Raw genomic sequence first — 16,617 nt, forward strand, 5'->3', positions numbered from 1 at the left:
AACAAAGTACAAAAAACCTAAGTGTCCCAACCCCAATATTTTGGTAATTTATTTAATTTTGGTGCTGTAGGAATTTAAATCGCAATTTAACACAAATTGCTGTCGATTCAATGATATGCTAAATGACAACAACAAAACACAGACAACCCAAGTGTCCCAACCCCAGTATTTTGGTAATTTATTTATTTTTGGGGTGATGTAGGAATTTAAATCGCAATTTAAAATCAATTTAATACCAAAATAAATAAATAAATCAATAAGGGTATTTAAAAGACATCCTTTACGATAATACTCCTATGTTCACCGTTAAACCCATGTCCTCAAAAGGCTAATTACGTGATTTAGCAGACGCGGCGGTCCAGGGGAAAATAGACGTTAGAGTCGCGGAAAATTTTTCAAAACGAAATGTTAATAAATTAATTACAAATTAAATGGCGCCGCGGCCGTGTCCCATCATCACCCCCTAATTTTTCGCTGTTGCTATTTATTTTGTGCAATTGATCATTCCTCTCCGCCATCCTGTTACATTTGCTGTCAAGGACTGGTTTTGTAGATCAAAGCTGCTGGATTATATAGTATTAGGTGAGAATGATGTATGTTTCGATCTTTTTGTTGTGTGAAGAACTTGGTTGTGTCTGCGGCTGTCGTATCTTTGTTCCGTGGAGTTTTAGTATTTGCCAACTTCTTGTTAAGGAATTTGGTTCAAAATCAGTGTTAGCTTTTCCTCAACACCATATGTTTTGGGTTTCCACTTGTTGAAGGATTTACCAATTGGTGTTGTTGGGTGTGGGGTTCTATTTGTTAGGAGAGATGGATCTGCTAGTTACCAACCTTTTATTTTCGTTTATTTTAAATTCAATTTGTTGATTTTTCAATCATATTAGGGTGGATTCATTGTTACAATTTTAGTATGAGTTTGCTATTTTTATTTGAATGTGAATAATGATGTATATTCTTCTTTCCGCAGATCTTCTGCAGGTAGTTTGATTGTTACATTGAGCTGAGGATGTTTTTGGCTGTGATTATTAGAAGTGGCTTTGTGCTAATTCTGTTCAGTTGTGTAGTCTATTTGAGGTAGGAAACCTCTATCAAAGCTGTGAGTTACATTTGTCGGTGATAACAGGTTTAGATATGGCCGTTTCCGGTTTACACAATGTCCCGGATTTTGCTTGGTCTGGTGAGCCACTGAAAAGAGACCCAGGCAGGTGGGATGGTGACCATTGTAGGCGTAGCACAACGCCATCCACTCTCTTTCAGATGTGGCGGGAGATTGAGGGCGAACATTCGTTCAGTCAATCGTACAGGTCAAGGCAACAGAGAAACGGTTCCGATTCTGAGTGCAGAAGCACAGTCACATCTGTAGGAGACAGGAGCGAGAATGTTGATGCTATGTCTCAAGTTTCTAACGAGTCTGAAAACCAAGGATTTAGTGGTGGTTCGGAGAGTGAACATGAGGATAATAATAGTGTAATATCAGAGCAATCTAGTGACTTCAGAGAGATTGAACGGGAAAGGGTGAGGCAAATTTTTCGAGAGTGGTTGAATAGTTCTCCTAAGCGTCATCCATCTGATGGATTTAATAGTAAAAATCGTGCACGGAAATGTGTTGGAGATACTGAATCTGAAAGGGTAAGGATTCTCAGGGAACGAGCACCAAATACTTCCCAGCAGAGAAGTGGCTGTGCATCGTCTGGAGAGGGAGGTTCTGAAGTTGCATCTCAAACTGTGCAGGTGGGTGATAGATTGGTGATTAACCATACAGAGTTTTGTGCACGAAGGCCCCTTCGTAGGTTATATGGGAGACAGACTCTTCTTGACCTTCTCGTAAAGGCTCAAAGTGAAAGAAAAAGAGAACTTCTATGCCTGTCAGAGCAGAAACCTGTGTCTAATTTTGCTTACCATAATCGCATTCAGGTGATAATATTGATAGTATGTTTAAGCTGTACGTATTTTCCTACTTAGTGGATGCTTTGCCTACTCAATGATCTAGCTATTTGGGATACCTCAAATTTTTGTGTTGCAACGGGTTATTAATGTGCAAAAAAATAGTCACTTGCCTACTCCCAGCTTCACTAGGGATTTTTTAATGTTTGGATGCGACATTTCAACTGAAAACCTCTCTTTAGAAACAATAATAATTAATTTACATTTTACATTGAGCAAGATAGATCATGTAGCCTGTAAGTATACTAGATCGCTTTAGGTTGTTAATTTTTATTTTGAACATGCAAAGCTTTTCCGTATCTGATTAGTAGTATAGAATCTGATGTGCTATTACTAATTTTTGAACCACGCTGCAGGCGCTTCTAAGAGGTAGGTTCCTAAGAAATGGAAGTTCTGCGGTGGATGAAAGACCATATTCAGTGGCTGCCACTGAACTGGGTTTTCTTAGACAAAGACAGACGGTATCGGATCTTAGGTAATTTTTATCAATCCATTTAAGATACTGAGATCTCAAATTGATAACTGCTGTTATAAAACTTCTATGTTGTCTAACATGTAAAAATCAGCTTTATAGTGTATGCTAAATTAAGTTCAACTCGATATCTTGATAGTAGCTTTATATGTATCTTTGCTTACTTCATTACCGATCTCATTCTTAAAGCATAGTACTACTTATTTATATAGGGAAGGGTTCCTCTCCAAGTTGGACAATGCAGGTTCTGCTTCAATGAACAGTGCTGGGTCCATTTCTTGTTATAATGATGGGAATAAGGGTGAAGGAAAGTGTACTTGCACTGAAGGGACGGTTACTGGAAATCATATAGCTGCAGACTTGGAAAGTACCACGGTAGGTGGGAATTGCAATACGCAGGATCTTGAAGTAATTGATGAAGCAGAGGAACCTGTTTTGGTTGATGAAAGAAGCCCAGAAGATGTGTCAGTTTGTGCTGAAAGTGCTAGTGGTATAGAGGAGTTAGTTTTGGTGACTGAAGCAAGACAGCATGGAGCATGTAGTCGTGCTGAAGATGAAGATATGAATCTCACATTTAGAAATGAATCTTTGCTAGAATCTGCAGACATAGATTGCAGTGGATCCTTTTATAAATCCACAAGTGGTGAAACTTCTGTTCATGAAGTAGATGATAATACTACTGGTTTGGAAGGAAACACAAATGAGGAATTCAATTCATATGATGCCTCACCTGAAGAATATCAAGGGTCGGTAACTGCATTTAATGAAAGTATGGCGCAAAATGTAAATACTGTTGCATTTACTGAATGGGCCGACAGTAGCAGACAAAACAGTGACAGAAGTTGGCAAGAAAGAGCCTCTAGTCAATCATTTCCCGGACCATCTGGTAACAATGTTGAAGAGCAAGATCAGATGCAAGAATCTTATGACTGGCTGGGCCATGATTGCCAAGAGGCTATTGACAGTTGGCGAGACATGCCTTCTAGTGAGGCTGGAGAATCTGTTAGAGAAGTTGCAACTGCTTATTTCCCAGATGATGATAAAGTTAACACTGTGGAACTAAGAGAGCTTTTCAGACGGTACGCTATCTAATCACTATTGTATCAAAATGATATCCCATAATCAATGAAGGTGTTTGGATTAAATTGTTTTTTTTGCTTCAGGAGATGTGTATCTAGCCTTCTTCATAGCAGTTTCCGTGAGAGTCTAAATCACGTGTTACAGTCTCACATGGAAAGGCTTGGTCATGCTTCTGTTGATTGGGAACCGGACAGTGCATCCTTTCCTCCTCACATTGAGCAAGACCCTGAACAGGTAGATAGTGAGCAATCTCTGGCTCCATCTGAGAGAAACTCATTTATGCAGTCTTCAACACTTTTTGAGGCATCACAACAACTGTGGGATGAAGATTTGCAAGTTACAGATTGTGCACGCCATCACTTAAATCAGCAGTTTGGAACAGTAAGCAAAGATCATTACTTATATTAGTTCCCATAATTGCATTATTCAGTTATTGCATGCATTTATTGCATTTTTTATTTGTTCATGCAAAAGTAATTCTTGAAGGCAGTTTATATGTTTATGAAGAGATTTTCAAGACAACGGAATTTAGACCCCGATGATAGAAATGAAATGTTATTGGTAGAAGATCACTTCATGATAAAAATTGAAATATTAAATTGGTAGGTTATTGATTCATCAATTTCTCTATTATTGTTAGGCAGATCAACTATTTATTTGATACTTTGTTGGATTTGATTCTGACTTGCCATAAAATATTCCTATCCGACAACCCCAATGTTCCTTCTGTTTGTCAAATCATATACTTTTATGCCTTCCACTGACCTCCCTTTCTGTACATGGTTGTCAGGAGTGGGAGGTCATCAATATATTACGGATTGACATGGCTAGGCTTCTGCAAAGGATGAACAATATGAAAGGTATGCTTGAAGCTTGCATGGATTTGCAAATAGAGTTGCAGCGGTTATTGCATCAAGAGGTTTCTGCAGCTTTAAATCGGCCAATCTCTTCAGAAGGTTAGCTTGTAATCCCAGCTATGATGCACCCTTCATATAAAATGATCTTGTGTTGTTTTGCCTTTCTTTTTTTTTTCTTGTTCCTGCAATGTAGTACTCCCATGTCTGGTTACTTAACCTGTAAACAATACTATGTGATGCAGATGCACCCAAGGATAACAGGGTTCATGATGAATCTCAACTGGATCACGTCAAGAGAGGAATTTGCTGCGTATGTCAGCACAGTAAAATTGATTCCTTGCTCTACAGGTATGCAAGATGAACCTGCTTACACTCAGTTGTGCAGAAATACATTACAAAAATACCACCTGATTTGCATCTTATCCAATATTCTATATTCAACAGTTAACACGATTCCAAATAAATCTGTAACACGCCTCATCGTTCTTGAGAACACCGTTGATTGAAACCTATGACTCCTCATAGAACATTTTTTTTGAAAACATTAGCTATTGTAATTTGATGGTTTGAAACATTCGTACAGGTGTGGGCACATGTGCACCTGTACAAATTGTGCAGAAAATCTGGTCCAGTCTCACGGGAAGTGTCCGATGTGTTGTGCTCCAGCAGTAGAGGCTGTACGCGCCTTCTTCATCCAGTAAAGAAAGGAAATTCAACATACATGTAAACTGCATAGGATTTGAATCACGCAAATCCTTCCTGGTCTACAAACCTACTAAGATAACCTAAATCTGAAAATATACTAACAAGCATTTAGGTAACACCTTACACACTAGAGTTGAATATCAATTGGTGTTTTCTTCAGCAGACGACTCATCTGATTTGTCCCTGATTATTACAAGAGCTGAAGCATATCTACAGTCATTTCTTGGAAGTATTTCATGGCCAGTATATCGATGAGGCGATTCAGGTGGCCGTTCAAGGCCCGGAATTGATGCCAAATGTACTTTCATGAATATATGCATATGTATATTTTTTGTAAAATTATTATATGAAAGCAGTTTGGAAATGGTGATACTTGTTCAGTTGTTTGTTATTCTTAAATAATTATAGTCTTCATTTTGATTCCATGGTGGCTTTTTAGCTCAAGCATAAAAAATATTCAAAGTGAAAGTCATGATTTTTAATCAAATTAAATGCAAATCAAATTACCGCTTCAGGTTCAAATCGCAATCTAACTTTCAAAGTGCTGCAAATTTTTATCCAAGTTGCATCCTACATTGCCCAGAGACTATTTAAACGTGTTTTATTCTCAATAACAATACTACAATTTGATGGGCTTTAATAGAAAATATTTTTACATGGGTCGAACTCTAAGATTTGGTAACCGAAGTGAATCTAGGTCGAGTAACGACATATTTGATGGCGATGAACATTTAGTACTTGCTAGTAGTAATATTTTAAAATCAAATACTTGAGCAATGAGTATAAGTTTGAATTAAAAGTTGGTGGTAGTTCAAATTGTAGCAATAAGAGGTTAGTTATGAATTTACAATATTTTAAAAGTGATTTTACATTTACAAATTGGATTTGAGTTGGGGATAACAATTTTACGCCCATGAAACGAAGTGCACTTGATTAGTTGATGAAGGTATTGATAATAAGAGCAATTCGAATCGCAGATAGTGACAGAGAATATTTAGAGTACTTGGCTGGTGTGAAAGTCATGTATGTATTGGAGAATTTTTGTCCCATTAATTAAATGTTGCTTTGTTATAGTTATAGATGAGATCAAAATTGAAGAATTTAAGTGTGGTGTGGTCCATCATTCTGAGCCGGAGCACACACGGCGACGTGGCCATCATGCAAATTCCTATGCCACCAAATATTTTTTGGCTGTCAACCTTTTTCCAAATATCTATATTTCATATATACATATCGTTTGCAAGTTACTATATTATATAGGATCGGAGCACAATATTGATCGAGTATAACGGATGTGGATTTAATCACTACAAACAATATAGTCCTAGAAATTTCATCTAACTATTTCATGATTTTAAATTTTAAACTCATTTAAAATCATGAATACCTCATCAAAACTTATTGTGTTTGCGTCACCATTTGATATTATCACATCTTATCCTTTAAACACGATGAAATTGTTTATTATACTTTAATTTATATATATATCGTAGTTACATTTCCTAATTTATGTATTACCTATATATGATTTCTAGAGATAATTGTTTATTTTATGTAGTTCATGTCAGACACGGGAAATATTCGTGATCGGGTCGCTATCATACTTAATTACTACTCCATGTTGCTTATTATGTCATGTTGTATTTCAGCAATCCAGCTGGTGGAAATGATAGAATTTCATAATTGTGACTGTTTGAGATTCTGCTGAGAGCACAGATAGGAACGATCTCATCCAATCACTACCATTAATCGAAACGGTGCGTCGTTAAATATTTAATTTTTTTCTTTTTCATCTGTTCTCCAATAAATATCTCATTTTGTTTTTACTATTTTTAATAGAGTGAACTACATAAACGGTACATGATTTTTCACTTTCCCACATAAATGGTATCTGATCTTTATTTTATATCGTTTTTGGTACCTATTAATCACATTTTTGATACCTAATTCAATTTTCATCCCAAAATACCCTCTAAACAAATTCATTTTTCCATTTGTGTCATAAAAGGTATTTTGAAAATTGACAAAACTAGTACCAAAAGTGATATTATAATACCTTCTCTCATTCTTCTCACTTTTTATACTATTATTATTAATTAATAGTATTATTATTATTTTGATGTTATAAATTAAAAATTAATTTACTTTTTAATATCATTTAAATTTATATAGTCATAATTATTAATTATATTTAATTATAATAATAATAATAATATTATAATAGTAAAAACTAGTAGTAATTAATAAATAATTATTATTTTATATTAAATTAATAACTAATCAATATAGTCTTAATCAAAATTTAAAATTGTGAATGGCATTCGTAATGATAAAGAGTTGAATATTTTTAGTTAGGTGAACCCTAAAATAAGTATAAATAATTAAATTAAAAATATTTAATTGATTAAATTACTTTAAATAATTAATTTAATTAGGTGTTTTGTTATTGATTTATATTATGAATGCAATTAGATGTACGTATAAAACACTAAAAAGAAAGGAGAAAAAGAAAAAAAGAAAGAAAAAAAAAAGAGGAAACAAAAACTAAGGAAAAAAAAGAAAGAAGAAAGGAAGATAAAATACTAAAAAGAAAGAAGAAAATGAAGAAAAAAGGAATACGAATAAACTAAAGAAGAAAAAAAGAAATAAGAATGGAAGGAAAAAAATTACATATTTGGTTCTATTTAATTGAAATTTCCAAAAATATTCTTCATAACAAAAAAATCACATGTTTGGTACCTAGGGTTATTTTTGTCATGGAGTACCAAAAACGATATAAAATAAAGATCATGTACCATTTATGTGCGAAAGTGAAAGATCAGGTAACATTTATGTAGTTCACTCTTTTTAATATATAGAACTCACATTTCACTAACTCATTAAACTCAAATTTTATTATAAAACTAATACTTCATCCTTTTAATAGTAGTGGATGCATTTTTTTTTCTGGCACGGATGTCACACCTCAACCCTTATGACTTATGCACTTACTATAAATAAATTCAAATTTTCAAAAGCACACATATTATAAAATTTCAAAACCACTCTTTTATCAAATACATATTCAAAATATTCTGAACAGTAGTGGGACCCTCTCATCACTCTATATACTATACATTTATCTACATGCAAAAATATGATGAGGAGGAGAAGGTTGCTAAAACGCATCAGTTGCCGACCCCGATAACATGTGCAATTCCTACGACCCATGTCAATGAAAAACTTCACTGATATCTTATTCCTGAAAAATATTAATGGTTTATATGAGCCACAACTCAGTGTATATAAACCTTACCTTTAATTCAACTGCCCATCAATCAAACATATTCTTTAACCAATATATAAAACAATAATCAACAAATCTTAAAATAATTCCATATAAATATGCATATGCCCCTCTGTTCATTTTATTATTCTGTGACAGTTCAAGCCTGGTATCTGCCCGAAATTTCCAATATGCCACTATAATTTGACCCGAAGGTCCCACTATGATTTGACCCGTAGGTCCCACTGTGAATTGACCCGTAGGTCCCAATATGATTGACCCGAAGGTTCCAATATGTCCACTATGATTTCAGATCCAAGACATGATTGATCCTCTTTAATCAAATGATTCAATTAATTCTAATATCATATGCAAAACATATCTATTGCACCAATCACATATCCATATCATATTCCACTCAATAATTCCAATTTAATATACTATTAATATATTTATTGCACCAAGCATACATCCCCATCATCACAGTTAAACACATATCATATCAGTATCACATCGTATAATCCAATTATTCACTTCAATTTAATACATAACAATTAACCATATAACGCGTGTAAAATTAAAAGTGTGATTTATACACACCTGATTAAGATAGATAATCTTGCTTTTAGAGCACTCCCAATGGAGGTGGCGAATTCTCGGCGATAAATCGCCGATTATCGCCGAATTATCGCCGGCCATTGTGGCGAAGTCGGCGATAATTCGGCGATAATGTTACCGTTGCTTCGCCGAGTGGCGATTTATCGCCGGATTATCGCCGAGCGATCGCCGGCCACTGTGGGCGACGCTCGGCGATAATCGGCGATTTTTAAAATTTTTTTTTTTTTTTTTGGCCGAACGGCTATTTTATCCCACCCCTATAAATATTTCATCCTCTTCCTCCATTCATCACCCACAAACTTCATTCACACAAATTTTCAATCTTTTTTCTCTCCATCTTTATTAAATGAGTTCTGATTCATCGTCTCGTGCTCAGTCCGACGAGGAAATATCACATTCTTCTTCCGAAGAAGAGGTACCTCCCGCTCCCACCGGATGGGATGTAGCGGGTTTCGCCAACAACCCAATCAACAACTATATCTCCCGCTGCATACAAAGCGAGATCGCTCGAATGCAGCAGCCACCCCCCCAACGGCCAATCCGCCGGCGGCGCCGATACATCCCTCGCAACCACACTGGTGCGCACGATCGGCTGTTCGCCGATTATTTCGCGGAGGAACCACGTTATCCGGCAGATGTATTTCGTCGCCGGTTCAGAATGCGCCGCTCCCTCTTCCTGCGCATTGTTAATGCGTTGTCCGCGCGTTACCCCGAGTTCCGGCTCCAGCGAGACGCAGCAGGGAAGCCCGGACTATCGCCCCTACAGAAATGCACTGTTGCCATCCGGCAGTTGGCATATGGAGGGTCCGCCGACATGTTCGATGAGTATCTGCAATGCGGCGAGACGACTGGCAACGAGTGCCTGAAGAATTTCTGTCAGGGCGTGCGAGAGATATTTGGGGAGCACTACCTTCGCTCGCCGGACGCAGCTGACTGCCAGTTCCTACTGGATTGGCACTGGAGGACCCACGGCTTTCCGGGGATGCTCGGCAGCATCGACTGTATGCACTGGCAGTGGAAGAACTGCCCAACCGCGTGGCGAGGCCAGTTTACTACCGGCTACAAAGGTACGCATCCCACCATCATTCTTGAAGCCGTTGCCGACCAACGGCTTTGGATTTGGCATGCTTATTTTGGTATAGCCGGGTCGAACAACGACCTAAATGTTCTCAATTCCTCGCCCCTTTTCAACGAGCGGATCAACGGATTAGGCCCCTCCATCGAATTCACGGCCAATGGCAATGTGCATAACATGGGGTACTACCTGGCTGACGGCATCTATCCGCAATGGCCCGTGTTTCTGAAGACGATCAGATGCCCACTCGGAGATAGAAGAAGGTATTTTGCCCGAGCGCAAGAGTCTGCGCGCAAGGATGTGGAGAGGGCATTTGGGGTGCTCCAATCGCGATTTGCACTGGTAAAGGGTCCGACGCGCTTTTTCTACCAGGGGGATATTGCCGATATCATGTATGCGTGCATCATCATGCATAACATGATCATCGAAGATGAACACGAAGGCGTCCTCGACGTCACCAACGACCCAAGTGTTGCATCATCGAGTCACGGTGTCTCAACCGAGTCCGCCCGCCAGGGTGTACCGCACAACGAACATGAACGGTTCCAGGCGTTCATGGACATACACCAGAAGGAGGCCCATCAAGCACTACAACACGATATCATCGAAGAATTGTGGGCAAATAGAAACCGCGCCCACCGCCCTTGAATTTTTTTTTCTTTGAATTTTTTTTTTGATTTTTTATTTCCATTCGTGTACTTTTTTTTTTTTTAATTTTCTTCGTTGTAATGTGTACCCGTGTTTAATACAACGAACTTTATTACTATTTATTTGATTTATCTTTATAAATTAAATAAGCTAGCTTTATTATATATAAAAATAAAACAATTAAATTAGTGATGATGTAAAAATGAAATGTTGAGTTAGGGAGAAATAAGGGAGAAATAAGGGAGAAACCATTGTAGGGGTTGGCTAAAAACTGGGGATAAAATGTGATGCTGATGTGGCGCTGATGTGGCAGGAGTTAGGGAGAAATAAGGGAGAAATAAGGGAACTCCATTGGGAGTGCTCTTAACACCAATTCCGCCTCCTGCACTATGACCCTCCAAGTCTATTTTTCTTTTCTTTATCTTCTTCCGTATTTTTCTACTCACTTTCAAACCTAAGCTTCCTCGTAAATATATAGATGCATATGGCGGTGTAATAGACCGATTCTTATTTAGGCACTAACTAATACTATAAAACAATTAATATTTATGCTAATTAATTTTGTACTCAGAATAACTTATAAATATTACGGCAGGAATGATGATACTAATACTAATAATATATAGTTATGTGTATCCATTTGGCCTAAGCTGCATTTCCAATAATTCTTGAAATTAGAAATCATGATGAGAGTTGCTAAATTCTTACACGTATCCATGCATAAAACTTTTATATATATCTCATAGTTAGTAAAACTAATTATACAAATGTTTATAAATTAACATGTTGTAAGTAGTGCTCCTACCTATATTCCTAATTAAACAAACTATTGCTTATTTATGTACATATACTAAGAACACGTGTATATATAAATATTCAAAAATAATAGTTTTAAGAACATCCATTCACATATGTATATTATTACATATGTATACACTTAAATTAAGTATATAATACTTAAAGTAATATACGTAGATATAATATTTATTATGCAAATAATACTAAAAAAATGTAATGATAAATAAAACTATTTTAATATATAAAATGATGCATGTTTTGGATCATAGATGTCACAACGGAGATTAAGAAAAATGTGTGCAATGTATTAAATAAAAAGATACAAGGTAGAAGAGAGGAAAAAGTAGAGAGAATAAAAATAAAGATAAGAAAAAGTAAGAGTGAGAAAATGTGATACTTTTACTAAAAAAAAGGAAATGACTGTACTACTATGGAATGCCAAAAATGAAAAAAATGACTCTACCTGGAAGGGAGGGGAGTATATAAAAGTTAATGGAGTGTGAGTTTTACTTTTATATATTAGCTTTATAATAAAATGTGAGTGAAAAAATATTAGTGGAATGTGGGGTCTATTACCATTTATGGAATATTCCAACCGGAACTTCTAAAGTGGGACATTCAAAAAATGATAAACCGAGACTCCTAAAGTGGGGCGGATGGGATAGTCTATAACTAGCTTATAACAAAAATATAAGTAATGATTTGTATATCATATAAACAAGACTATATGTAAAATTATTTTTTAGAATTAATATTGAATAAGATTGGAAAAATTATGAAGTTTGGTCAAATTCAGATCAGTCCCGCAATTTTAAGAAACAATTAGAAAAATACATGAAATTTGAATTTGTTTTTAATTGTTCCATAGCAAAAAGTTAGGTGTAGTTGAATCTAATATGATACTCAAAAGTCATGCACAACTCCTGTAAGTTATCTGATGTCGTCTATTTAAAATGACGTCATTTGGTTAAATACACCATCAATATATATATTATAAATAGGCTACTGTAACTTTTTTTGGCGTCATAATTGAAAACAAATCCAAATTTCATAATTTTTCTTAATTTTTTTTAAAAAGTTATAAAATTAACTAAAATTTGATCTAAATTCATGATTTAGTGACATAATTAATATTATATTGTAGTACTAGCTAGTATTTATTCAAACATTGAAGATTGAAATATAGTTAAATTAATAAGTTTAGTTTTAATCTTTATGTTGTAAGACCTTTACTATTGTTTGACTGTCGTTTAAGATTGTGAATTTGTGAATGATCTTGAATTTAACCGATTGTCGTAGAGTAACAGAATTATTTTGGAGTTGTTCATCATATATAGGCGCCTTATAATTAATTTAAGCTATTTAACCGCAGCTCTAAGTTGTCGTATTTAATTTTATAGATGATTTATCAATTTTGATTAGCTAGTTATTTGGTTCGCACTATTATTATATGAGAGTGGAGTTTATTTATCTGGTTTGCATTCGAATAAGGCTGCAAATTTCTTTGGTCATAAAAATGGAAATGGAAATGGATATGTCATAATTCATATGGTATGTACGTAGTGAAATCATTGGATCGGATTGGATGGTTTGGATAGAACTGAATAATCGATACCAATTGCAATTCAATATGCTTGCCAACACATCAAGATGTCAGTCCCATAGGAGGTGTACTCATAGATATATTTAATGCAGATAATGAGTAGATTCATTTTATGTTTAGTAAAGTGGAGTAATTCATTTGATGTACCCCGTAGATGGATTAATATTGGTTTCATATCTATTAAATCCCTAACTTATTAGTTATAAGGGAAATGTTATCTTACATTCTTACTAACTCCATGGTCAAAAATTAATTTATTTTTATCATTTAAGTTGCGCGATTTAAATATACTCTCCCGTCTCATAAAAATATACACTTATCTTTTTACTTCGTACCACAAAAATATACGCTTTCTAATTTTAGAAATTATTCTATTTCTAATGAGGTGAGACCCCTCCACTAATAATACTTTCATTATTGTTTCTCTATACCTCTCTCTTAATTTACCAATTTTTGCATTAAAACTCTTGCTGAATCCAAAGTGCATATTCTTTAATTTGGGACGGAGTAGGGAGTAGTTTTAACTATAGTTCCTTTGTGAATATAGTGAATACGCATATTACAAAAAACTACTATACTCTCTCCGTCTCTTTTCAATTAATACACCCAACTATTTTTTTCTCTCACCAATTAAATATTCAATTCTATTTTTCCCTTCATGTAATATTTACACCACATTTTCTCTCTCCAATTAAATACATTAACAAAAAACTCTAAAAATCCAATCCGATTAAGAAATGTAGCATCTTAGTCGGGACGATCTTAGTCGGGATGGAGGGAGGTAGTAAGAAATTGGAGTACGTACTGATTAAATGTGCACTTTTGGATTTCAGCCGATAATTTTGTGTAATAAAAAATATAATTGGATCGGACAATTGCATGACGGTAGCATTTAAATTAATGATTAAGTTTGTACTAGTACTAATTAGGGAGCACATAGAAAAAAAAAAGTAATTGGCCAGTTTTGCAGGAATAATTGCTTCCCTAAAATAATTGCAACTTCAGCCATTGGGAAGATTCAAAGCTACCACACCAAATTTCGAGACGATTCTGACATGCGATGACAAAATATAAGAAGACAAATTGGACAATGGATTTCAAAACTACTCAATCAATTTTCAGTTCCTATAACTTTCGCATAAGAGACTTTGTTCCAATTGTTGAAAGGGTGAAAGGTTATTGTAGCATTGTAAATTTGGATTTAATTTGAAAAATGCTGAAGCTAAGGTTTGGTATGAAATTTGCAAAATATTCCATTAGTTTTGCAAAATAATTTATACTTAATTTCACTTGTGAAAATTCCTTTACAATTTTAGGAACCAATATCCCATAATATTATAGTGGAAGGATTATGATTAAATTCAAACTAATTTTAAGTGTCAAAACCCCTGAACCTTCATCTTTAATTCATTTTAGAAAATCCAAATTTTAAAATTATGGAGTTCCTTTTTAGATAATTTTACTTCATGCTTTATAAAATAAGCTAAAATAAACTAATAATGAACTTCGCGTTGGTTGTGCGGTTTGGCGCTATGAATTAATTTTGCATATATTGATTAAAATAATGTAAAAATTTATAAAGATTAGAAATTTATATTAATCTAATTTGATTTTTTACTACTTTTAGAAATGGACCACGTTCTACTAATTTTATCCCATTTTTATTTTATTATAAGAATAAAATTTACCTTCCACTATCTTTTTCATTTTATTTTCATTACATTTCATAAAACATGTCCAACGCTCATTCAAAGTGAGCTAACTATTAGTTGATGGAGAGAGTGCTATATAAATATTCGTATTAGTAAATTCTGTAACATAAAAAAGATAAAAATTGGTGATAAGATAATTCATTAGAAACTGAAAATCGTTGATTTAGTCATTTAGATGTGATAAATCTTTTGGTTAAATTTGAATGAGTGATTGGTGGGGTTTAGTATATAAAAATCCTACCTTAATCTTAATGAGTATTTGTATGACAATTGACATAGGTCTTTTGTACGTGAATCTTTCATGCACCATCAACGTTAATATTAGTACATGATCTTATTCTGCACTAGCTCATATATTTCTCGATGCATGTGCCACGTGGATCTATTTCTACTCTAAAAACACCATCCCTATGTGCAACCCACAATATAGAAACAGTAGATGATTTAGAAAGACAACATAAACGTAGAATAATTGGAATCAAGACTGCTGAGGCGTCTTGAAAAGTTGGTCAGACCTACAGAGGGGGCAGGTCACGTGCAGATGAAGCCACGTGTCAACGCATTTGGCATGGAACACGTGACCACAATAGGGGATGAGCTTCACGGTCTCTCCCTCTTCGAACTCGCTCAAGCAGATCGGGCACTCCTCCATCATCTGCTGCTGTGTGTACGTCACCAGCGGCAGTGACGCCACCGCCTCAGCCGCGCCTCCCTGCTCATCCGGCCGTGCCTCGGCGGACGAACGGCGGATTAAGAAGGACACTAATCCTATGAAGAAAAAGGCAGTAAGAAGGACAATAATGGTCAAGGCAATGGAGGAGTCCAGCTGTCTTTTGTATGCAGCGGCCATGGCGGCGGCAGAGTTGTCCATGACGCGGGGACTTGCTGCGGCGGTTGGCCCATTATTTGGTTGGAGAAGCCTTCTGCACGTAACTGGGTTCATGAACGTATGGAGGTGGTGGTCGAGTATGTAGCTCCGCAGTTTCCGATGGTGGGGACTGCCGGCGAGGGGCTCAAAGCGCGCGCCATTATATATTGAACTCTATTGTACTATTTGTTGTACTATACTGAACTATAATTACATTTTGTAGTATATTCAATAATAATAATAATAGTAGTAATTGTAATACTCCATCCTTCCGCCGTTAGGATTTAGGAGTCCCATTCATGAACGGTACGAGTTTTAAGAAATGTTAAGAAAAGTGGGTGGAAAAAAGTTAATGGAATAGGAGTCTCACTTGTATAAATTAGTTTTAAATGAAATGTGAGTGGAATGCGTTAGTAGAAGGTGAGACCCTATTACCATTTATGGTAAATGTGAATAGAGACTCTTATTCACAGAAGGATTAAAATGAAAAAACGAGACTCTTATTCACGGACGAAGGGAGTAATAATTATGTTGTACTATGAGAGTTGACGTAGTGATAGAGTGATTTATGTCCTGTATCAAGATTTCAAATTTAAGTCCATCGTGATACGATCTTTGAATTCTTTTCACTTATCTAACAAAAATGCTAAAATTTGTGATTTATTAGATTTATCGTATTTAAATAATCACGCGGTGATATATAACAAATCCCTACCTACCCTACTCATTGATTAGATACGAGTTGTTAGGGATGTAATCAAATACAAACTTTAAATATTGTACAAACTCCAAACTATGATCATGACCGTTAGAAAATGCCAACAGATGATAAAATAATAGCAACAAAAAATGTCAACACAATATCAACGTTTGATGCCGTGTTGACATTGTGTTGACACTGTATTGATATCAAAATCTTGAAATTTTACATTGTATTGACATTGTGTTGAAACTATGTTAATATTATGTTGA

The 16,617-nt window shown here is 35.2% G+C and overlaps 1 protein-coding gene and 1 pseudogene across 1 annotated transcript; one reads left to right on the top strand and one right to left on the bottom strand.

The window, feature by feature from the left end:
• The first annotated feature begins 438 nt into the window (after positions 1-438).
• LOC125219487 (uncharacterized) lies at positions 439-5,478 on the top strand. The gene is made up of 8 exons (XM_048121471.2): positions 439-582; positions 968-1,914; positions 2,301-2,419; positions 2,629-3,495; positions 3,580-3,877; positions 4,287-4,452; positions 4,596-4,701; positions 4,937-5,478. Exons 2-8 carry the CDS (start codon positions 1,132-1,134, stop codon positions 5,052-5,054), a joined length of 2,457 nt encoding a protein of 818 aa, XP_047977428.1. The 5' UTR covers positions 439-582; positions 968-1,131; the 3' UTR covers positions 5,055-5,478.
• A 9,777-nt stretch (positions 5,479-15,255) lies between these two features.
• LOC125217540 (RING-H2 finger protein ATL57 pseudogene) lies at positions 15,256-15,720 on the bottom strand (annotated as a pseudogene).
• Between the last annotated feature and the right edge of the window lie 897 nt (positions 15,721-16,617).

Source organism: Salvia hispanica, chromosome 1 (assembly GCF_029641045.1).
Source record: "Salvia hispanica isolate PSC_SH4W2 chromosome 1, Shi_PSC_v1, whole genome shotgun sequence".
NCBI lineage: Eukaryota > Viridiplantae > Streptophyta > Magnoliopsida > Lamiales > Lamiaceae > Salvia > Salvia hispanica.

Coding starts and splice junctions, on each gene's coding strand:
- LOC125219487 (XM_048121471.2), top strand. CDS start 1,132: ATGGCCGTTTCCGGTTTACACAATGTCCCGGATTTTGCTTGGTCTGGT. Junction 1,915..2,300: donor CTTACCATAATCGCATTCAG/GTGATAATATTG, acceptor ACCACGCTGCAG/GCGCTTCTAAGAGGTAGGTT. Junction 3,496..3,579: donor CTAAGAGAGCTTTTCAGACG/GTACGCTATCTA, acceptor TTTTTGCTTCAG/GAGATGTGTATCTAGCCTTC.